The following is a 23,671-nucleotide window of genomic DNA, read 5'->3' as shown; positions in this document are numbered from 1 at the left end:
CCAGCGGCTGCCGAAGCTCGGGCTCGAGCTTTGAGGTGTGGGATACGGGCTCCACGGGAGGGCGGGAGACCCTGGGTCCCCCTGGCACGCTGCTCTGAGGCGAGGCCAGCGGTGAAACCATCTCGGGGGGGGGGGGCTTTCGGCGGCGCGGGCGGAGGGAGGATGGTGCCCGTCCGCTGGGCGGCTGAGGCGAAGAGGCCGGGGCGACCATTGAGTGGGTTCTGGATTCATTTAAAGGGTCGCTTCACCCAAAATACCAATAAATAAAGTGAAATGTCTCCCTGGTGGTACGTGGCCATTTAGGTAAAAATAAACAACGACATTCAGAAAATTCGGCAGCAGCAGGGTCATTGTTTCTCTGGACCGTCCTCATCCACAGAACTCAGCTTTGCGGACACAACGACACGCCAACTTTTCTGAGTGACACTGGGAACACACAGTGTCTGGTGGAATGTGCCGGATGTCGCTCTGGCTCCGGAGCCGTGTGTAGCTTCTGGTGGTGTGTCTGTAGGTCAATGGTGGCTGTCGGCGGCGTGCCCCGCTGACAGCCGCCACTCCTCACGGCTACACGGCGGCTCCGTCTGACACAACCTCCCGCCACTGCCGAGTGCGACTGAGAAACAGCTTGACGCTCCTGTTTACAGCCGTTTGACACCACTCAACACCAGCAGGTACTGGTGATCTGCTGCTGAGGGACTTAGTGTTGATAACCAGCCACAGCAGCGGCGCCGGTGTTGTATACACCGTGTGTGTGTGTGTGTGTCACCACAGAGACACCTACTGTAGCAGGAACCACCACTGAGGTGGTTTGACTACTTTGCCAGGTGTCTGTCTGTCTACCTGTCTGTCTGTGGACAGATGTTGTCACCACGACAGCGTCACAGCTGTGAAAGAGAGTCACAAAACTCACCAGGTGGTCTCCACTTCTGATCCTTGTGTTTCTACTGGCAGAAGTAGAATTTACAAGAAACGGTTCTCACAATCATGAGATCCAGATCTCATGATTACAAGTTATAAGAGAAAACTAACTCATCATTACAGGACATTTCTCTCATAATTACAAGAAAAGAACTTGTAATTCTCATAATTACCAGAGGGCAGTATGAGGTCTCATAAATACAAAATCTGGATTTCGAAATCACAAGAAAACCCTTTTCATAATTACGAAATCCGGGGGTCGTGCTTACGAAAGAATAACTCATAACTATTGAGAAATAATCGCACATTGTGCTGCTGAATCTCCTGCGAGGAACCAATAATTACCAGATCTGAGTCTCAGTATTACAGGACCTGAAACTTTCTAGAAAGAAAATCTCATAATTACTCATCAAATACAAGAGAATAATTTGTGATGAGAAAAAGAGTCTCGGACAGTTTCATCGTGACTATGAGATTCTGATCTCGGTCTGGATCCGAGAATTACGAGACACGGAGTCTTGGTCTCTGATTCCCTTTTCTCTGATGAATGCAGGGGCCTCTTCAAGTTCTGGTTCCTTCCCACCTGACGTTTTTCAGGCTACGCGATGATAGCGGTCGGTCCGGATCGTTCCGGAGTTGATCCGGCTTCGGTGTGAACGGCGCGAACCCGGAGCAGAGACGCGTGCGCGGCTGTGAAGCGGGGGCGGGCGGTCAGGAAGTGTTCAGTCTTTGTTGGACGCCGAGTCTGCAGACATGAAGCGCGTCGTGCTGCTGGTACTCTGTGCCCTCTCTTACCAGACCGACGGAGTCCGCATCGGAGGAGACCCGGACCCCAACAGAAACCTCTCCGGTTCGCTGGACGTGGCTGTGGCCGTGGATTTGTCCGCGCCGATCCGCCGGGTGGACCTGCGCTTTCTGTCCGTCACCATCGATGCCAGCCTGGCTTCAGAGGAGAAGTTCATGTTCCTCCTGAGGTCGGTGTCCGTCTCGAACCCTTCACCGGTTCACCACCGGGGACGTTCGCGGTCCCCGCAAAGCCGCTTACATCCGCCCGAGTCCGGAGCGAGCGTGTCCGCAGAGCGTCCCCGGTCTGAGGGGTCGGATCCAGCCGGTCCCCCGGCTGGATCCAGGTTTTCAGCCGGGGCTTCAAACTCCGCGTCGGTCTCACTTCAGCAGGTTAAACGAAACGGTAGCAGCGAAAAACTCGGGGCGACTTTCCGGACGAGTCTGAGACCAGTTCACTTCCACTCGGCTTGAGCGGTTTTATTTCCATCTGATGCTGTTTTTACACTTTTATCCGGCTGCTCCCATCGACCGAATCAACCATGAAGGAGCTTTTCCATTATCGATTAACTGCCAGAGAACGTCCGTCACGTTCCCCGAGCCCCGAGTCGGCGTGTCGCGGTATGAAGCGGAGGGGGAACCGCTCGGATGATCCATCGATAATCAACCACAGCAGGTTGGTTTCTGTTCATTAACGACGGGAAAGAGGAGAAACAAACGGCAAACGTGGTTGCAGATCGTTTTCCTGATCAAACTCATTGATTGATCGGCTCGACTGGTTCCGCGCGAAACCTGCTGCAACCGTCTCAGACCCATGGGTCCTGCGGTGGCGGATCCATGGAGCAGCCGCAGCGGCAAAACGCTCGTCGCGCACCGGTCCGACGAAACAACGCACACCTGACCAACGCCGGTCGTGAGTCGGACTCTCGGGCGGAGTTGAGGAGAAAACTCCGGACTCGGAGCAGACCTCCGATCCTTGCTGTCCGGCGCACAACTCATTCGGGATTCGGCCCGCGAACACAAGTTGTTTGAGGGTCCGCGGAGGTGAGTTTAGCGGCGGGACTGGCGGGTTTTCTGCAACCGACGGTCTTGTTTTTTCCGTCCGTGCCCGTCACGGTTCACGCATCTAAACCTCCGGTCTCCTCCGGCCGGTTTCCCAAAACACGGAGACCGACGCCGCGCATCATGTTGATATCAGGGTCATGTGAGAGGAGACCGAGTCACCACAGCTTCATTTGTTCCTTTATGAAACGTGCTTTGAACGTCTGATGGGTCCATCATTAAAAAGAAGGGCAGGTTCACTGAGGTGGGGTCAGACCGCGGGGGGATCCGTGTGGGGGACCCGGTCCGACGACCGTCCGCTAGGAGCCGTCCGGTCAACGGGACAGCGGCGAGGTCCCGTTCCAGCATCCGGACGAAAAGGCGGACGCGACAGGAGCGTGTCACAAGACAAAAAGCTCGTTTGTCTTCCGGCGTCTTAACGAGGTTTTCGGTGCGAGCACGGGTCGATCATTTGTCGTCTTCTAATCCAGTTCCTCCTCAGGTCGTCGGATTGGTGGACGTCCCTCTGTCCCTCTGGACGGAAGGCGCTTGGTTTCCGGGGACAGGAGAAAATGCGCCTTTTGTTCCAGGGGTTAAAGGTGAGGCTCGGAAGCCAAGACGGGGCCTGGTTTATCCCCGGTGTTGCTGAGCCAGACGGGAGCCGGTCTAGAGTTTCGGCTGGGTGCCTCGCGTCCGCGAAGTCAGAGGACTCGCAAGAGAGATGAGGAAACCACCTCAGTGACTTAGTAACCGGAGGTTTCAGCTCTGTCGACGGCCGGAGCCTTTGGAGGCTGCGTCCGCAAATTGTTTCTAGTGAACTTCACACGGTCAAAGCTGCAGTGGCCCGTTACGGTGCGAGCGCAGAGGTCAGGTGACTCGACTGACTCCGGTCATTGCGCCGGTGTCGGGTCCGTCCACGCGCTTCTGTGTCCGGGAACGCGAGCGGACGATGTGGGCCGGTGAGTCCACATCCAGACGCGCGCTGGTCTCGGTTTGACTCCTCCGGTGCGAATGAAAACGTTTTAGCAGCGAACTGAGGTGAAGTCGCGATTCTTCTCTTGTCTTTTCGTTTCTTTTCTTCACTTGTCTTTTTCTTTTCTTTTCTTTTCTTTTTCTTTTTCTTTTTCCTTTTCTTTTCTTCACTTTTCTTTTCTTTTCTTTTCTTTTCTTTTCTTTTCTTTTCTTTTCTTTTCTTCACTTTTCTTTTTTTTCTTTTCTTTTCTATTTTCTTTCTCTTTTCCTTTTTCTTTTCTTTTCTTTTCTTTCCTTTTCGTGTGAGATTCTTTGAGGCTCCTTCCTCTCAGAGGTTCAGCTGGTGCCACGACCCCCGTCTCATCATTTCACACGATGCAGACGCCTCCACATAGCGACGCTAACAACCAGGCCGCGTCTCCGCGTCGAGGACGGTCCTAACGAAGCCCCGCGACGGCCCCGCGACGTCCCCGCGCCCCGCGTTCCGCCACACTGACGTCTCTGTCTCTCTCTTGTCGTCCTCTAGCTCTCCCAGGATAAGGACGCTGGCGAAAGCGCTGACTCCAGCGTTTCTGAGATTTGGGGGGACCAGGCAGGACTTCATGGTGTTCACCCCTCAGGGGTATCATCAACCGGACTCGGGACCCACCGCAGGTAACGTCAGACGTCGTCCCGGTCCTGCTGGATGCAGAATGGTCAGGTTTGTTTTTCAGATCCAACCGCCGAAGCGGCCTCTGTCAGAGCAGTCAGGGATGAGATCCACCTTCGCTGGTAGCCTGACCCAGCTGGTCCCAGGGTGGTGAAGACGACCCCGGGGGTTCGTTGGGCCCATCAGGCTGAAACCCTCGGACAGAGAGCGAGAGGGTGTCACAGCCCCGCTTCAAGGTAAAACCCCCTGAGCTCAGGTGTAACGATAGCGTCCTCTGGGCTGTCATCAGGTCAGTCCTGTGATGATCCGGAGCCGCCGTCTTGGCTGGAGGAGAGGCTGAAGGACGAGTGGGCTCAGCGGCAAGCGGTCCTGCTGAGAGAGGACCGGCAGAGGAAGTACAAAAGAGTCAAGTTCACAGGTACGAGTCCGTCCCGCTGCCCCAGGCCACTTCCGGTGTCTCCCGCTGACGGCTGCTCCTCTGATTCTTCTGCCCGTGACAGAGTTCACCGTAGACCTGCTGCACTCCTTCACCAACTGCACCGGGCTGGACCTGATCTTCGGGCTGAACGCTCTGCTCAGAACCGCTGACAACACCTGGAACAGCAGCAACGCCCGCTCGCTGCTGCGGTACTGTGAATCCAGACGCTACAGGATGTCCTGGGAGCTGGGGAACGGTAGGGATTGGCCTTCTGCCTCGTTGTCAAAGTAAAAACGGTGTGAACATCCGCCGCTTTCCTCTCCCATGGGACGGGACGTTGAAAATCCTCCTCTTCCTCTCCGAGAGCCGGATGTTCACACTGATCCCACCCACATGTCTGTGCAGCAGCTGCTTAGCTTAGTTTAGCTTAGCATAAAGACTGGAAACAGGGGGAAACAGCTAGCTTAGCTTGGCATAAAGCTAATGTCCCCGGTTGGCAGTTGGCCGGGAACCGTTGCTGCGCATGGCTCCCCGTCTCTGTCTCCAGTCATCGCCTGTCACCTCGTCACCATGGGACATCTAATAAAGGCGTAAACTGACCAGAAAGTATCAATAGAAAAAGGAAAACCAGAATATCACACCCTGTACATTAACCACAGCAGTGGAGGATCCAAGACTTGGCCCCAGAGGGGCATCAGGACTCACCCTCTGGGGAACACGAATGTCTGTAGAAGATTTCAATCCGTCCAACAGTTCTTGAGATATTCCAGTTTGGACCCACTGTCAAACTACCTGCTGCTGAAAGTCTCAGTAATTTTCCCTAAAGCAGCCGCTCACTGTAGTTTTTTATCAAACAAGCAGGAGGAAACAAATGTGTCGGGGACTATTTTCAGTGGCGGATTAATCCACATCTGGTGCTGTAGCGAGTATTAGTGGTAGCAGGACGAGTCTAAATAAACTGCAGTGTGTGTGTGTGTGTGTGTGTGTGTGTGTCGATTGCGATGAAGGAACATGTCAGCCAGAGCAACAGTGTGACTCACTCACAGTGTGTTTTAATAGTTTCTAGGAACAGTGGAGCTGTGAGGTTCAGAGGAACCAGATACATCAGGGACAGTCCGTGTTGGTTTGAGGCTGCACTTGAAGAAAAATATCACCAGACTTCTGCTTTAAACACTGTCACTCAGTATCAGCTGAAAATGATCCTAATGTGCATCATTCACTTCCTCTTCTTCATGTGGTGTGAGGCCTTCGTTTTATCACCTCTAGGCGCAAACAGGAAGTCATTTCACGTAGTGTCGCCTCCAAACAGCTTGTGCTGTGAACAGTGGTTTTCTGTCTTCGCAGATAAAACAGTCTTTGCTCTCTGAATGTGTTGTCGTCTGTTTGCCTTCAGAACCCAACAGCTATGAGAAGAAGGCCGGGATTCGGGTGGATGGGTACCAGCTGGGACAGGATTTTAGCCATCTCAGAGAAATTATGTCAGAGTCCAGACTCTACCGTGACGCCGGACTGTACGGGCCAGACATCGGCCAGCCGCGAGACCACAGGACAGACATGCTGGAGGGGTGAGAGGTCACGCCGTCCCTGTTTACTCATCCCCAGGATAGAAGAACCTAGTACGATTTCTGTTAATGATATTTCATTGAATGTTATAAACACTCACCGAGCACTTTATTGGGAACACCTGTACACCTGCTTATCTAGTCAGCCAATCGTGTGGCAGCAGTTCACTGCATGAAATCCTGCAGATCCAGGTCAGGAGCTTCAGTTAATGTCCACATCAGAGATCAGAATGAGGAGAAAGTGTGACCTCAGTGACTTTGACCGTGACGTGACTGTTGGTGCCAGACGAGCTGGACTGAGTGTTTCTGAAGCTGCTGGTGTCCTGGGATGTTCGCACACAACAGTCTCTAGAGTTTTTACTCCGAACGGAGCCAAAAAACAAAAAAAACATCCAGTGAGCATCAGTTCACGTTGATGGGAGAGGTCAGAGGAGACCGGCCAGACTGGTTGGAGCTGACAGAGGCTACGGTAACTCAGATAAACACTGTTTACAACTGTAGTGAAGAGAAAGGATGAACAACACGCCAGGTGGATGAGCTACAACAGCAGAAGACCACGTCAGGTTCTAGTCCAGTCAGCCAGGAGCAGAAACCTGAGGCTGCAGTGGGACCGGGCTCGGCAAAACTGGACAGTTGAGGATGGGAAAAACGTAGCCTGGTCTGATGAATCTGGATTTCTGCTGAGGCAGCAGGTGGTCGGGTCAGAATCTGGTGTCAACAGCATGAATCCGTGGACCCAACCTGCTTCGTGTCAAAGGTCCAGGCTGCTGCTGGTTGTGTAATGGTGTGGGGAGTGTTTTCTTGACACACTTTGGTCCCCTTAATACCAACCAATCATGGTCTGAACATGACAGTGACTTCAGTGAACTTCAGAGGCCTCCCCAGTCACCAGACCTGGATCCAGTAGAACACCATTTGGGTGTGGTAGAACAGGAGACTGGCAGCTTGAATGTGCAGCTGACAAATCTGCAGAAGTGATGTGATGAAGTCGTGTCAACATGGACCAGAACCTCAGAGGAAAGTTCCCAACATCTGGTGGAATCCAGGCCACGAAGACCTGAGGCTGTTTGAGAGCAAAGGGAAGAACTACCCAGTATTAGCATGGGGTTCCTAATAAAGTGCTCAGTGGGTGTATATACTTGGTACCTTAGTCTCCTGTCAAACATATAGCACACAGTAGGCCGCGAACAGGCATAAAAACTCTGCAAAGAGGAACTTTATTCTCAGAAAGGGATGTTGTAGCACCAGCTAAAACTTTCTGCAGAACTTTAAGACACCTCCCGATGGGATCTGCTGCAGAAAGAAAGAAAGAAAAGCAGCTGAACTGAACTGAGCAGTGATTCTGTCCTCTAATTGAATTAGAGAGTCACATGAGAGCTGCAGATTTTACTTCATTTACTCCAGAAGCATTTAACTTGACTGGTATGTCTGGTGTTTGGATGTTTGTTTGTCGTCTTCGCTGTCATACGTATAAAGACTGAATCGTTTGATAATGACACCACTGAGTTATAAGCTGATTTAATGTTGTTTTTTTTTAGACCAGCTGAAGAAAGTTTTCTCACAACCAGCCATCGGCTGCTTTGTTTAATGTCTCGCTGTAGGTTCCTGAAGAGTGGAGCTGAGGCAGTCGACGCCTGTACCTGGCACCAGTGAGTTCACATGCACTAACCGGGTTACAGTCCGTTTTCTCAGCTTCTCCACTAAGATCATTTCTTAAACGTCGTGTAAACAAGAAGCCTGGTTTCTGGAATCTGGGTAGGGGACTAGAGAAACCTGATTTTTCCAGCTGGATTTCTCTGCCATGTATACTCATAACCAGGTCTCCGAAGCTTTGTCCTCCACAACCCTTTTACTGGTGAGTCACTGTGTACACACAAGTTGATTATTAAAGAACCACACATCCTCTCCTGTTTCCCAGTTATTACGTGAATGGGAGAGACACGTCCCTGGAGGATTTTCTAGATCCAGAGGTTCTGGACACCCTGGCCTTAAAGACCAATGAAGTGCTGGAGGTAATAACGTACAATAGACACCTCGGCGCTCGATATGTGTGAGGTCCAGATGTTGAAGCGGATCTGTGTTTTCTGTCCTGGTTCAGAAAGTAAGGCTGGTGTCTCCGGGGAAGACGGTTTGGCTGGGGGAGACAAGCTCAGCCTACGGGGGAGGAGCGCCAGGCCTGTCCGACACCTTCGTAGCGGGATTCATGTGAGTTTACAGGTCGAGGCCATTTAAGCCGGAGACAAGTCCGGGTCCAGCAGGTTCGATATCGAGTCAAGACTGGGTTAAAGAAAACCAGCCGGTGCCCGTTCAGTTAGCGCTGAAATGAGAAGTTGATTCATTGAATCCTTGACCAACAAAAATGAATCATAAACGATTTTGATAATTGATTAATTGTCACTTTTTAGGCCAAAAAAAACCAAACAGAAATTCACCAGTTCCGGCTTCTTTAACTTTGGACTAAATGATTATTCCATTCATCACAAGTCATCTTCATTCAGACTGAGAGTCAGCTGCGATCTGACTTCAGTCACTTCCTACAGGCGTCCGGAAAAGGCCCCAGAAGTTCAAAGCACGACAGAAACAGGAAACAACATTGTTTGCCTAAACAGCTGTGACAACACTGAAAGGTCGGCTTCCTTCCACACATTTGTCTCCAGCTGCACATCTGAAATGAGGATGTGCGGCCGTTCCGTGCACTCGTAAAGGGCAGAGCAGCGACAGGATAGTAAAGAGTAGAGCGTCTCTGTGGGAGCCGACAGCAGAGCTCCTGTCTGCCACGCTGTAACACACTGGGGGTCACACACCGTAACAGGCCAAGACACCAGATGCAGCCGGTAAACGCTGGGAACCTGAAGCTTGACTTTACACATTTACAGCCCTTCTTTACCGGGCCCACGTTCGCGCTGACGCCGGACGCGGAGACGTTTGTGTTGATCACCGTCCACAGGTGGAGGTATTTCAGTCTCCAGGCACCACCATAAAGCTGGTGGCAGTCTGTGACCCAGGATCCTCTGGACCTCCTGCTTCTCTCAGACCGAGGAGCCGCTTTTAGCACTAAAACGCTTTAGGAATCCATGTGTTCGATGACCACAAACCGTCCTCCTACCTCAGCGAGTCAGGAGAGACAGAGGGGGTCTTGTGAATACGGCTCCTGGACCTGTATTTCTCAGCCTTGTCAGAGTGACCCTACAGAGGGTAACTAATGAGTAAAAAAGCTCGTCAGAGGAATCAGATAAAGAGGAGAATTTAGTTCAGAGGTTCAGTGACTGTGAGTCGCATTAATGCTGCTTCTTTGTTTGCAGCTGATAAATGACAAAGTAGAAAAACTGGTGCAACATCCTGTGAAGTTTGACCGATTTTTTTAATGCGCGAGTAAAAATGAGTCCAAACGTTACGTTGAGCAGTTGGTTAATACTCTGTGTGAGGTGCCGCCACAGTGATGGAGGCTGGTTCACTTCCACCTTCGACTGTTCTCTGTGTTTACTCTGAAAAACAACCAAACTGTACCAAAAGAGGTGAATGGTACACCGACAGTCTTCCTCTGTAACGAGAAGGCCGAGGTTTCGCTGGGGACCCGCATGTGTTTACTGATTTCCCAGCAGCCCCGGGCCCCGGGCTCACGTGAGGTTTTCCCAGTAAAAGCAACACACTGGGGGTCCTGAATGCAACATCTGACACTGTGTTCCTGCCGCAGCTGTGACATGTTTCAGTGCTGTGAGCATGTGCCGTCTACAGGTGGCTGGATAAACTGGGGCTGGGAGCCAGACTCGGCCTGGGTGTTGTGATGCGGCAGGTCTTGGTTGGTTATGGGAGTTACCACCTGGTCGACAACAACCTGGATCCCCTACCTGTAAGACTTCTTTAACTATTCATGACCGCTCTCTGTTTTTATTGACCCTGGATGTGTTAAACAGTAAAATGCTGCTTCCATGTTATTTTCACCAGTAAAAGAAATTCGGTGCTTTGTAATAATCCAGACACTCTTAAATGAACCATTCTGCGTATTTCACTCTGCATTTTACTCTCATTACTTAAAGCTGCATTATTTAGATTTTAGTTGTGGTTTAAAAACAGCTGCTGCTTTCATCACGTCCAGCAGACACATGTGTGGCGGTGTTTGCGTACACTCCTCTTTTAGCTCTGTTTTCATGATCCAACCATCATTTTTCAGTCGCCTACTGCCAAAGCTTCTGTTCCCATCTCAAGTGAATGCAGCACAAAATCGCACCCGCGCCCGCATTTAATTCGGTGGCCTGTGGCTGCTGAGCAGGTAGGTTTGAACAGTGGGTTCATCAGAGTCTGTTGGAGGAAAAGTTAGAGCAGCAACATCACAAACATCGCAAAATAAAGTCTGCTCTAATCGTTATCTTCATGCGAACTGAGGATCAGATGAACATGTGCTGCTCACCTCGAAGTAAAGAGACCTGCTCTGGTTCGCTCCCACCGCGCTCATGCAGCAGGCAGATGTTTCCAGAGAAACAGCTGTCAATAAGCCCCTGTCCACCACCTGCTCAGCAGCAACCAGCTGACAGACCCAGTCAGAGACCAGCTGGTGGACATGGCGGAGCATTTAGCAGCTGGAGAGCCAGATGTTTCCCTCGGGAGCTGGTGGTGACCAAAACCAGAGCTAAAAGAGTGCGAGTGCTGGACCTAGACTCATCAGGAGACACAGACACCAGATCCACATGAAGGATCATCGTGTTGCTCTGTAACTGCTGGATGTGATGATATAAGCAGCTGGTTGATCACACGTCAGCCTTAAGAACGTCCGGTGGTTTTAAATAAATGATTTGAATAATTCCTCCCCCACTTTTTTGCTGCAAACTGTTGCCACAAGCTGTAACTGTGACGTGCGTCGTCTTGTAGGACTATTGGTTGTCGATTCTCTACAAGAGACTCGTTGGACCCGAAGTTTTGAAAATTGCAGCGTTTTCTGATTTTGTTCAAAGCAGAAGAGTGAGGCTGTATCTGCACTGCTCTAACAAACAGAGGTACTCCAGCTCTCAGGTCCCATTTTCATTCTCTGTCATTCTTTTCTAACGCTGACGTCAGGTAGTAGTAACCTGTACCCCCGCTGTATTTATTCCTGCAGCTATAGGAGTGGAGCTGTCACGCTGATTTCTCTGAACCTGAGTAAGAAGCCAGCCAGGATCTCTGCTCCCGCGCTCATCTCCTCCAGCACAGTGGAGGCTTTTGTCCTCCAGTCTGACCGGCCGGGGGAGGAGGGGCTCTACTCCAGGTGCCAGTAGCCCAGAACTCATTCAATAATGCCCTTTATCTCTGAGTTAGCCGGAAATCTGCTCTCCTCCTGTCATGTGGAAAGTCACGTTGTGCCACTCAGTGCGACTGTACGAGGTTTTCCAAGGCAGTCACAGGTCACGGGAGACAAACCGCGTCAGAGTTCATGTGTCTGAATCCACAAAACTTCGCTGATCTCACAGGTAAAGCTCGGCGCACCGGTCGCGGTTAACGTTCCGCTCAGCCTGTGAAAACGCTGGCATGACGTCTGCTGTGGTTTTTCTAAAGTCAGATAAAGTGTCAGCGTTACCTCAGACTACAGATGTTCAACACACACAAACTGGAGGTGTGGAGTGTAAAAGATGCGGCCGTTTACCGGCCAGGGAGGCTCTGATGAAAGATGCTTTCCAGTTGCATTATGGGAAAGGTAGGACCCAGTTTATCGCCAACAGATTTCTGTTTTCAGTCTGTCTCGTGTGAGTCCTCTCACTTTGTGGAGGCGACAGACTAAACTGCTCTTTTAAGCCAGTAAATGTAATTGTTGTTGTGCAGAGAAAGCGTTGAGTTAAGAAATGATGTTAGAGCCAGTCACACTGCAGAGCTGCTGATTAACCTGAGAGTCTGTTGACTTTATCAGACGAGGTCACGGGGATCTTATCAGCAGAGCGGCAGCTTGGAAATGACTGTGTGTGTTTAACGTGTTGCAGCAATGAGCCACCATAAAATCGCTGTTTTATACCGTTTGACAACAGAGGCAGAAAAACACGCTAAGACACGAGCAGGTGATCACAGAGAGACCGGAACCCAGCGGAGAAACTCGACTCTCAACACTTGTTTCATAACCGAGGAGAAGATGAGATTGTTCTCCTGTCGCTCCGTTGTGCGCTTGGACGCAGACCTGAAACGGCTACTGCAGATGTTTGTCACTTTCACGTGAAAACAGAGCTTCGTGCTTTAGTGAGGACGTCGTCTCAATCCGCAGTTTTAAGCCTGTTCTGGAGCTTCCTTCTCACTGAAAAGAACAACTCTCCTCTTCTCAGGAGCAGGAGGAAATCTCCTCCAAATGCGGCTGAACCCAGGCCTGATTTGCTGATTTGCTATGTCCCAGAATCCTCCGAGAGCTGCTCAACGTGTAGTGCGTTATTAATGACACGATTGAACCATCGGAGCGCGTCGGTTTCGGTGTGTGGAGGCCGTGTTTCATAAGGTGGGGGGTTCCTTTTCAGTTGAAGGGGAGTTTCGAAACAGTCCTAAGGCCTAAGATGAAAACTATGTCCACACTGTGGCGTCTGAGTTTTAAAACGCGTTGTCATGTGAAAGCGGCGTGCGTCCACACTAGCACTTCCAAGTCGTTATTGTAAAGATGCCGATGCAGTTTTCTTGTTTGCCAACTGAAAAGAGGTTGAAGAAGAAAGGATTCACAGTTTTTCAAATTGCATTATGAAAAGTTGATCTGCTAGTGCGAACAGAGTCTTATTATTTAACTTAAGGGCTGGAAACTCCCATTTCACTGAAAACAAAACCTCCCCCCTTCAAAAGGGACGCCTGCAGCTGCTGAAGAAGAAACTGATGCTTTGTTTCATTCCAGGAAACTTCTCCTTTCAAATCTGCATTTCTAAACCAACTGAGACGAGTCAAAAAAAACTTCTCCATTTCAAAATCTCCCCCGTTTTGTCCTCAGTGCCCCGGAGTCCACGGTGTGCCGGTTTTCAGCGTCATTCGGTCTGTTCGCTTCAGCCCAGAGAGTTGAAAAATATTGACACTGCAGGATGTTAGTAGCGGGAAATGTTTACTGTAGAGGTGGTGCATTGTTTGCCGCTAGTATTGGTCAGATTTCCTGCTGTTTGAGGAGGAGGAACTAGTAGCTGTCCACCCTAACGAGCTGACGGGGAGCCCGAACGCTTGGCTGTGCAGGTAGGGAGGGAAAACCCGGCCCAATGCAGCGCAGGTGGTGCATGAGGCGGATGACGGCAGCAGGTAAACTGACAGACGCCGCCGTCGTGGAGCAGACCAGGCCTCCATTTTGGGAAGTGTTGGCAGACAGCTCCCTGGGACAGTTTCAACACAAACTGAACATCAGAACCTTCTTGAGGGAGGATTTACTGCAGGACTGTGGGATCAGGCTGGATTAGTTTTAGCCGGGTGGATGTAATAAACTAATAAACTAATAATTGAGTAATTGATTTAATTCTCTCAGCTGAACTTCTTTTCACTGAAAACTGTGTCTGCAAGTACGTGGCACCAATAATACGTACTGGTGACCGCTGACACACACTAGAGCTGCAATGCTTAGTGATTAATTGATTGGGCAGTCGACCAAAAAATAATCGGCAACTGTTTTGAGATCAAATATGAAGATTTGATCGTATTGAACTGAATATTTTGGGTTTAGACATTAGAAGACGGCACCCGGGACATTTTTTAAGACTAAGTGATGAACTGATGAAATAATCTGCAGATCAGTCAGTTATGGAAATAGTTGCAGCCCTGCTGTGTTCAACTGGCTTATGAGTTGTTTTTGTGGGTGGTTTTTTTTTTTCTTTGAAGGTCTGTGAAACTGAACGGAGAAGTGTTGAAGATGGTGGACGATAAAACTTTCCCTGACCTTCAGGGAACTCGCCTGCCTCCGGCCGAACACCTGCAGCTTCCTGCCTACTCTCTGGCCTTCTTCGTCTTCACAGACGCTCGCGCTGCCGCCTGTCGTGAACACGGACTCCTCAGATGAAGTACTGAGCGCGGCCGGTCGTCATTCCTCCCACCAACTAGTACAACACTGAGAGCTGCTCACCACTGGACTAAAAAGACTTGAACTCAAGTGACTCGCTGAGGACGGCAAAACTACCTGGTGCTAGTTTGTTTTCCTCGAAGAGTCCCTTTCGTTTAATGGAAGCTGGGGTGTCTTATTTATAGACATTATTGTATTAATAAAGTTCTTTTCTAATCCTGTTCCACACAGCTGGAGACACCTGTGTCCTAAACCACTGTTAGTCCATAACTAACCTCCCCTGTGTCTGAAATGCTAAAATGACTGGTCAGCTGGAGGCAGATGATGTCCTTCAGCCTCAGCAGTCAGACTTTATGTCACTAGTTCTGCAGGTGTCCGCGCATAAACCAAAGCACTGGAAAAATTCAGACGTCGAGCGGATGACGGCGCTAGAGGAAAAGCCAGAGGGTCAGCAGAGTCATTGCGGTTCATCCCGAGGGGACAACGAACGAACGTCTGAACCGCATTTCGTCACGATCTGTCCGATAGAGCTGCAGGTCTTGAGTGCTCGCTGTTCCTGGCAGTGCTTCGTCCCCTTCTGTCGCCATTTCATTTTTTTCTCTAATCGATCTCCTCAGTGTTGCTGGACTCAGGACAACGATCCTGCAGGTTTACGTCGTCACCACCAGTTTGAATGAATATTTATCGTCAAAATCAGGTTTTGTTCGTCATTGCGGTGGACGGGTCTAGATACTACATTACCCATGAGCCTTGAGTGCTGTCGCTGTGGAGAGGAAGCCAGTCAGAGGAGCGAATCAGAGCGGCAGCGTATTAAAAACACGAAACACGGCGTCGTGACCCAGAATTTACGGGTGAATTCATTCAAGCTGCAGATTAAAACATCATTTTTCTCAGCACCGTCAGCTTTGGCTGTTTCCTGCCAGAATGCACCTTGGGAGTCATAGTTAACTTCTCCCGCCACGTTTTTATGTCCACAGGCCTCTTGCACCTTTGACTTTTTTTTATCAAAGAACCAGTTATTTTAAGACGCAGCTGTTAATGGTTTGGACTGATGATCTACAGATATTTTCTTTGCCTTTATTTGACGCAGCAGAGGCACAGACAGGAAGTGTGGGGTACCATTAGGGCCCCCCAGGGCTGACGGTTTCACTGAGACAGTTTGGGTCAAAGCTGTGGCCGAGCGACAGTCGTGCACCGTGGCCTCATGGAAAAATGAATGACGTTCGCTTCCACAGCCAGAGGTGCCTGAAAAAGCTCCTCTGACCTCGCAACTCAGTGCATCTTCTAGGTACCGTGGATATTTGTACCCGTCCGCGGATGGCGGTCCACAAAATAACATTTCACTAAGAGCCCAAAATGTCAACCTGCTGGTGGCACTAGAGGAACAGTCAGGGGACCACCAAAGTCAGTAGGATTCGTCCTCTGGGGAACACGAACGTCTGTACAAAATTTCAAGTTGTTGTTGAGACGTTTCAGTCTGGAGCAAAAATCAATAAATTCCAAATCAGGTTTTCTGTCAGTTTTTCTTTTTTATTTTCACCTAAAGAAAGACAAACACTGAGCTTTACTTCATCACAACCAACGTGCGGCAGAAATATTTTTCAGGTCACGGACGCATTATTCTTCCTGCTCCTCTCCGTGTGTGATAATGTAGCACAGAGATTTGTAATCCAAGTTCCCTTCGGCGTCGATATTTGACGACTGAAACATCTGCTTCACCTGCAAAAAACACAGATTAACACTGAGGAGCTTGTTTTATCACAGTTTCAGTGCACGCAGAAGTTATTAAAGTGACCGCGGTTCTGCAAATCCTGGATGATCGATGCGTAAAAGCTTTCGCGTTTCAAATTCACAACAACTTTCTATAAGTCAGCGTCAGCACCGCACCGAAAATGAAGAAACATTACGCCGGCGTTTGCTAAATTCCTGCGACACAATTTGAGTTTGAAACAGGCTGAAATGATCTCATCACACTGGCAGGGGTTTTTTTCCACTTGTTTTAAGAAAATGTAACTTTAAGGACTCAATAATGTAAAAGTTACAAAAGTGACTTGATGCTGTGCTCATCTTCTCAGGCTCAGACACATGCACGTGATGGAAATGCAGGTGTAACACAACATGCACCCGTAAATAAAGCCGGTACATTCGTTACCTCCTCGGATGTGAACCTGTCTGCTTGTGTCATCAGCAATTTCTGTAACCTGCAAAAAACACAAAACAGAACTGTTTCGTTTCCCCGAACAACAAAAGAGACGTTTCTCAATGTCGCAACGCAGTCGACGACTTACTCGTCTTTTTGAATGAAGCCTTTGGCGTCAGGGTCGAACATTCTGAAGGCGTTTAAGATGGTGTCTTCGGGGTCTGTGCCTGCACATGTAGACCAGAGATAAAACAGGTTCAGTTGGTTACTATCCACTACATCAGCGGTTCCCAACCTTTTTTGCTTGAGACCTCGTAGAACAAAGGTACGTCCACATGCAATCCTTCCCGTCATCAGTTAAACCAAAGGGATTTTGTAGGTAAGGTGAAGTAAATCCAGTCTTTTAAACAGAAAAACAACAAATAATAAACTAGATTAGCAGATTAAGTCTCTTAAAAAAGAAGGATCATTTGCTGTAAAAGAAACGCGTGGTTTTTTTAGGCTTTCCTAACCTGTTCATCGGGTTTATGAGCAACTCGAGCACTAGATGAGTTAGGTATGTTTTGAAAGGAGAAATAACGTCCTTCCTCTTGCAGATACATAGTTGAATTCCTAAGCAATACGATGCAGCCCTGCTCAGTTAAAGACACTCTGGCATTGCTGAACCAGTTCACTAACTTCAGGAATCCTCTCTTCTCGTGCTACCGTTGCACACTGATCTGTGACGGCGACCTCTTCAACCTAAAGCAAAAATATTTTCAAGAAACACTCTGACATTTTGGGAAATTTTGCTTTGCTCTGCTTTGGACTTCGATGTTCATGTTGACCCCGCTCTCATGTCTGCATGCTGAATGTAAAGCTAGCTTAGCACAAACAGTGAAAACGGGGGGAAGCTGCCAGTTAATGAACACGTTGTGTAATTACTACAAAGACCGGAGTGTGAACACAGCAGCACGCTGTGGTTTCACTGTTTGGTGGGACCAGGACCTTCCAGAAGTCGGGCCGTCACCTGGAGTTTTCCAGGACACCGGCAGTGACTTCAGGCGAGTAAGTGAATGAGAATCTTTCCCAAAGTGTCCCAAAAGTACCGGTTCAAAACCGTCCCCACAGCTGCAGCACTACACCTTCATCAAAAAGCAAAAGTTCAAATCAAAATTCAGTTCAAATTGAGGAGCTGCCAGATGAGCAGTGACTTTTTCAATGAGTGACGCGTGAAAAGTGATGGACTCTTTTTCAGGTAACTTGCCCAACGAGGCTGACGTGAGACCAGCGTTTCCGTGGTAACCAGCACCGCGTCAGGCCGGTTTTCTGTTTTCCCGCTTGTGGCACCGTTTTGTGCCTTTCGATGGCTTTCCCCTGATGGAAGGCGGCAGATGCAGCAGTGAACCCCTCACTTCTCTTCCTCCTCCGTTACGACGACTGACACTGAGTTAAACACACCGGGACTGAAAACCGATGACTGACAGACACAAACCTCATTTCAGTTTTTTTCTGTTCATATTACGAATGGTTTACAAAGGCAAAGCACTGCGGCTACCGGTCAAGTGATGACGATTTCCATTTAGAATAATTCAACCCACACGGGACTGATCTACTGACGATACTGAGGTCAGGTGTTAACACGTAAACCCTGGTCGCAAATACCAGAGTAATCTCAAGAGAATCATCGCACGCTTCAAAGAAACCGAGGTGTCACATTATCGCAGTAAATGGAGAAAACTTCTCCCGAGTGGAAATGAAAAAACGGGGCGACTGTCACGAGGAGTGGGCTTCCGGTTCAATCTGGACAGACCGAACCAGTTTCCGAGTGGGATTTTCGTTCCTCACGGACTCGGTGATAAATCCTCAGTCCCGCTCTTCATCACTACCGAACTGATCTTTTCTCACCGTGCAGCTTTTCTCCAAACAGGTTGAGGAACATGGTGAAGTTGATGGGACCGGCGGCTTCCTTCAGCATGGCGTCCAGTTCATTGTCCTTCACGTTGAGTTTACCTGAGGAACCAGCACACACCTGTCTGATAAACCTGGGTCACTGCGGGGAAACCTGCCGGACGTGTTCATGCGTAACCAGAGCTACGAACCCAGAGAAGCGTACGTGTCCTTCAGATCCTCTTTATCGATGAATCCGTCCCGGTTTTGGTCGATCAGTGTGAAAGCCTAAATGAGACAGAAGAAGAGGGCTGCAGGCAGAGAATAAAACACCAGCTGAATCTCACGAATGTGACGTTGTGCACGTGACTTTACCTCTTTGAACTCTTGGATCTGGGTTTGTTCGAACATGGAGAACACGTTGGACGAGGCTCTCTGAGCTCTTTTGGCGCCTCCTTCCTTCTTCTTTGTCTTCCTGCTTGCCTGACAAACCGTACACACACGTTACGCCACTGGAAACTCAAAGACGGAAACGTCGTCATGCACTGTGAAAGCTTCGGTAGCGTCGGACTGGACGATTTGGAGAATATTGGATTTAATCCGAAACCGCCGCGCTGCCGCCGGCCGTGGCCCGGGGCACCGTCTTCTCAGGTTGTCCGTAACATTCTCCTGAGCCCGATACCCCAGGAACGCCTTGAGGGAATTTTTTTCAGTTTTGGCACAAACGTTCACTCTGCCTCAAGGATGAACTGATTAGAGTTTGGAGGTCAGAGGTCAAAGGTCACTGTGCCAAACCTCAAGAAGTCATACAGAAATGATGCTAAAATACATTTCGTACCTTTTATTGAAAGTCCTGCAGTCTTTACTACACATAGTTGATGAGTCTGAGACGTGGACGTAAACTTTAACCCGACTGGTTGGATAAGAGACAAACAACCACCAGGCAGAAATCATATATTATACAAGTACAAGTACACGCATGATATTACAATTAAGTTATACACATATACGGTAATACAGGCCCAGTACATGTCTGTTAATTGATTGTATTTTTAGCTAATTATTCATTAATTTGTTGTTTTTTTTACTATGGCACGTTGCACTCACATTATATTACTGTATGTTGTATCACATTCTATTATATTTAACGCGGTCACGCTTTTCTCAGGGACATGAAGAATTTTTGACAATAAGAAGATCTATGTCGGTACGCTGGCCCGGAGCTGCGATCTCAGTTTATTCTATAGTTCTTTCTCATCCTCCTCTGATCTAATGACTGAATCCGCATGTGGCTTTGTCCTCTCCCACTCTCTGCACTTTTCTCTTCACTTCGCTCCGCACTGACTTCTGTGCTGTTCCCCCAAATCATGACTGTGAAGGTTGAATACAAGCTGTACACAAAAATCTACACAATGCACGAGTTTTTACATACATGACACATTTTTGCTCAGTAGTAACATTTTAAACTCCGCAGCACTGGTGAAAAATGACCTAGAATACCTGCGGCGTCGTATCTGATTCACACATTTTCAACATATTATGAGAGAATGCACATTTTTTGGTGACTTTGCCGTTTCAAACCAGCAAGCTTTCGTTCGGTCAATTCGCCTCGAGCTTTGATCCACCAGTTTGCTGACACACTGTTAAATGTTGAAATTGCAGCTCTTTGGAGACTTAAAAACAATAAATCATTCAGCCTTAGACAAAACCAAGACCCAGTGATCGGAGCACTTACCATCTCCTTCCCCTCAGCGATGCTGGTTCTGCAGGGAGTGTCCAGTGATCCGGGAGCGGAGAGTTTAAATACAGCAGCTGTCTGGGATGCAGAGAGGGAATGCGATGAAAGTCCGAATGAGGCGGGGTCTTCAGGGACCCCCCGGCCGCGCACGGTTCCCCTTACATGGTCAAGGTGTTCGGTAAAACCCTGGTTCTCCGGAGGCCCAGCACCTGCTGCTGATGATCAAGACCTTTTAAAGTGTTTCTATTTACAGCCTTTCACATTAGAGGCGGAGGGAGGACGCTCCTCCTTCACTTTTTAGTCTCTTATAGAAAATAAAAGGAAAGTTATTTTTTCTTTTTCATTTTGACCATAAGACCACGTGTTGTATATCAGTCATGACATCTGAAGTGAACCTGTAGACCACATCCATCATTGAGTCACTATAAAAGTTAAAAGGATCAGGGAGTGTCTTTCCTTATTAACCTCAACTAGAGTGAGTTCAGAGAGTTTTCAGACCCTTCGCTGTTCTCACATGGTGTCATGTTGCAGCCTGATGCTGAAATCCTTTAAATTCATTTTTCCCTCATCAGTCTACGCTCAGCTCCCCGCGAAAAACGGAATTTGAGACATTTTTGTAAAATTCTTAAACAGGAAAAACTGAACTATCACAGAAACTCCTTGGCTGGAGTCCACCTGTGGTGAATTCAGCTGGTCGGACGCGATGTGTATAAAAGGTCTCACAGCTGACAAGAGCAAAAACCAGACCATGAGGTCCAAGGACCTGCCTGCAGAGCTCAGAGACAGGATGGTGTCGAGGCACGGATCCGGGGAAGGCTAGAAAAAGTTCTGCTGCACTGGAGGTTCCCAGGAGAACAGTGGTCTCCACAATTCTTCAGTGGAAGACGTCTGGCACAACCGGGACTCCTCCTGGAGCTGGACCCCCGGCCAAACCGAGCAATCGGGGGAGAAGGGCCTCGGTAAGAGGGGAGACCGAGAACCCGATGGTCTCTGTGGCTGAGCTCCAGAGGTCCCGGCTGGAGATGGGAGAAACTTCACCCTCCGGGAGGAGGACGTATCTCAGGACTGTTGGGGCAGACTGGTTCAGTTTGAGCTGGGTGTTCCTAATAAACCGGACAGTCTGAGTGTGTGTAATATTGGGCGGAAGTAAGAGCTTAAAAAATGAAGGAATCACTGGTGTTGGCTTTTTCTTGTCGTTGTTGTCTGTGAGGAAGGGAAGAGCGTCGTCCAGACCGGCCACGGTCTGACCGGCGTCCGCATGGCGGCGCCACAGTCCTTCCGCCCGGCCGCTCGTGCGGCGTTCACGGGACGCATCGAAACGCCCGGTTTTCCGTGCGGTGTCTCGTCCGGCTCAAACGTACGTCCGGATTTGTTTCGTGTCACCGCCCACACAGAACCGGCTCTTGATCGAGTCGGAAACTCCTCGGACCACACCCGGATAACGGACCACGTTATCCGGCTTTCCAGAGGGAAGGAATCCACTTTCGACTGCGCTGTGTTTGTCTACCGGCATAGTTACTGGATGTTGGTTCAAAACAAACCACATCAAAAAGCTGCAATGTTGATGAATAATTCATAACCATCACTAAGACCTTTAAACCTCTGACTGCAAAACATTCTGCACACGAAGTTCCTTTTAAAGGGCCTCCGCTTTGTTTCTCTCAGGTTATTCAGTTTGTTTCTGAAAAAATACTTTTATTTTACCTGATGTGGAGAAAAGCTCGGAACGTCGAGTCTCTGCGCTAATGTCTCGTAGAACACGTGAGGCCGGACCGTAACTTTTCAGACGACCGTTTCCATCGCGCGTGAAGAAAAAAACAAAACTCGATATGACGGTTGAGTGGTTTGGAACTTCGTCGTCCGCGTTGTGCAAAAGGAGCTTTGGCTGCAGCAGGTGGTGCCGAGCACGTGGCGGGGACGCAACCGTCGCCACGTGTGAACGTACGAACGCCGTGGAGACGAAGACCATTTTCAGGGGTTGAGGTTCAACCCGTTCATTTATTTCGCTCCTCAGTCGGTGACAGAGACGACAGGACGAGCGAGCGCGGACAAGAAGCCCGGCGGAAAACAAACCGGCACAGTGACAACGTCGAGGCTCCTGCAGTGGGAAAGAAGCGGCAGCTGACGGTGCTCGACTCTTTTTACGGCACAAATGCTACCGGACATCAGAAGGGAACATCGGGCAAAAACACTCACACCACCGACGCCTTAGTTACTTTCCTACTTGTCCTTCACCCCACTCCCTCACTACAGCAGGGATTTCTTCTGTTTTTACATCCGTTATCACAATTTGTAGTTTGCAGTGGTGGAAAGAAACTAAGTACGTTTACTCAAGTACAGGTGGAGGTACTTCTACTTGACCTGATTACTTCCATTTTATGCTACTCTACAGTCTTACTCCACTATTTGACCCTTTCATCTGCTGCTTTCCAGATTAAGATTTTAACAAGATTTTACGTTAAAAAACACATGATAAGCTCATAAAGCACATCACACCGTGAAAGAATAAATCAGTGGTGTCCAACCAATTTGACCTGTGACAAGTTACAATAAAACAGCATCTAGCCGGGGCCCATTGTCACAGATGTCTGTTGTTAATAGATCTAGTAAAGCGTTTCCCCTCTAAATGTCTCTGATGACGTGACATTAATTATCCAGAATTTCACAATAAAATCAGGAGAAAATCTAAAATGCAAATCAGATCCTTGTCTTTTCTTCTTCTTCTTTCCCATGAATCATCTGACGACCCCTCAGGTTCACCTGGTGACCCCCTGGAGGGGCCCGACCCCCAGGTTGGGAACCAGTGGACTGAACCATCTCCCTGTCTGTGACGTAGCTAAAAGCAGCTCCAGCAGTAAAACGCTGCCGAAGCCTCCGTGACTCAGGATCAATGATCCATTAGAATCAGAGACCAGTCACAGGAGACAGGTCCCTGCACAGTGAAGTACTTTTACTGTGATACTGGAACTACAGGAAGTACTTTTACTGTGATACTGGGACTACAGGAAGTACTTTTACTGTGATACTGGGACTACAGGAAGTACTTTTACTGTGATACTGGAACTACAGGAAGTACTTTTACTGTGATACTGGAACTACAGGAAGTACTTTTACTGTGATACTGGAACTACATGAAGTACTTTTACTGTGATACTGGAACTACAGGAAGTACTTTTACTGTGATACTGGGGCTACCTGAAGTACTTTTACTGTGATACTGGAACTACAGGAAGTACTTTTACTGTGATACTAGAACTACAGGAAGTACTTTTACTGTGATACTGGAACTACATGAAGTACTTTTACTGTGATACTGGAACTACATGAAGTACTTTTACTGTGATACTGGAACTACATGAAGTACTTTTACTGTGATACTGGAACTACAGGAAGTACTTTTACTGTGATACTGGAACTACAGGAAGTACTTTTACTGTGATACTGTGATTACAGGAAGTACCTTTACTGTGATACTGGGACTACAGGAAGTACTTTTACTGTGATACTGGAACTACAGGAAGTACTTTTACTGTGATACTGGAACTACATGAAGTACTTTTACTGTGATACTGAAACTACATGAAGTACTTTTACTGTGATACTTTAACTACACGAAGT

The 23,671-nt window shown here is 48.8% G+C and overlaps 2 protein-coding genes across 11 annotated transcripts; one reads left to right on the top strand and one right to left on the bottom strand.

Annotated features, from left to right (window-relative positions):
• The first annotated feature begins 1,585 nt into the window (after positions 1-1,585).
• On the top strand, positions 1,586-16,465 carry hpse (heparanase). 6 transcript variants are annotated; one of them, XM_040156673.1, is made up of 12 exons: positions 1,586-1,892; positions 4,241-4,368; positions 4,653-4,781; positions 4,864-5,037; positions 6,175-6,346; positions 7,945-7,992; positions 8,262-8,355; positions 8,442-8,548; positions 10,079-10,193; positions 11,210-11,334; positions 11,436-11,582; positions 14,129-16,465. In XM_040156673.1, the coding sequence occupies exons 1-12, from the start codon at positions 1,672-1,674 to the stop codon at positions 14,304-14,306; spliced, it is 1,638 nt and encodes a 545-aa protein (XP_040012607.1). In that variant the 5' UTR covers positions 1,586-1,671; the 3' UTR covers positions 14,307-16,465. The 6 variants fall into 6 exon arrangements, with proteins under 6 accessions (XP_040012607.1, XP_040012608.1, XP_040012611.1 ...); XM_040156674.1 differs by lacking the exon at positions 1,586-1,892 and adding an exon at positions 1,953-2,377; XM_040156677.1 differs by lacking the exon at positions 1,586-1,892 and adding an exon at positions 2,287-2,745.
• LOC120806038 (myosin light chain 5-like) lies at positions 15,822-22,782 on the bottom strand. Of its 5 annotated transcripts, none has more exons than XM_040156683.1 (8): positions 21,758-22,782; positions 20,051-20,268; positions 18,691-18,798; positions 18,528-18,603; positions 18,334-18,438; positions 16,595-16,673; positions 16,459-16,507; positions 15,822-16,025 (listed from the first exon to the last, which is right to left on the bottom strand). In XM_040156683.1, the coding sequence occupies exons 1-8, from the start codon at positions 22,020-22,022 to the stop codon at positions 15,924-15,926; spliced, it is 1,002 nt and encodes a 333-aa protein (XP_040012617.1). In that variant the 5' UTR covers positions 22,023-22,782; the 3' UTR covers positions 15,822-15,923. The 5 variants fall into 5 exon arrangements, with proteins under 5 accessions (XP_040012617.1, XP_040012618.1, XP_040012619.1 ...); XM_040156684.1 differs by having other exon boundaries at positions 20,051-20,265; positions 21,758-22,780; XM_040156685.1 differs by having other exon boundaries at positions 20,051-20,127; positions 21,758-22,780.
• Positions 22,783-23,671: the final 889 nt, after the last annotated feature.

The sequence above is a fragment of the Xiphias gladius genome, chromosome 20 (assembly GCF_016859285.1).
Source record: "Xiphias gladius isolate SHS-SW01 ecotype Sanya breed wild chromosome 20, ASM1685928v1, whole genome shotgun sequence".
NCBI lineage: Eukaryota > Metazoa > Chordata > Actinopteri > Istiophoriformes > Xiphiidae > Xiphias > Xiphias gladius.
Note: the sequence above shows the minus strand (reverse complement) of the source record. Positions and strands in the feature narration are given on the sequence as shown.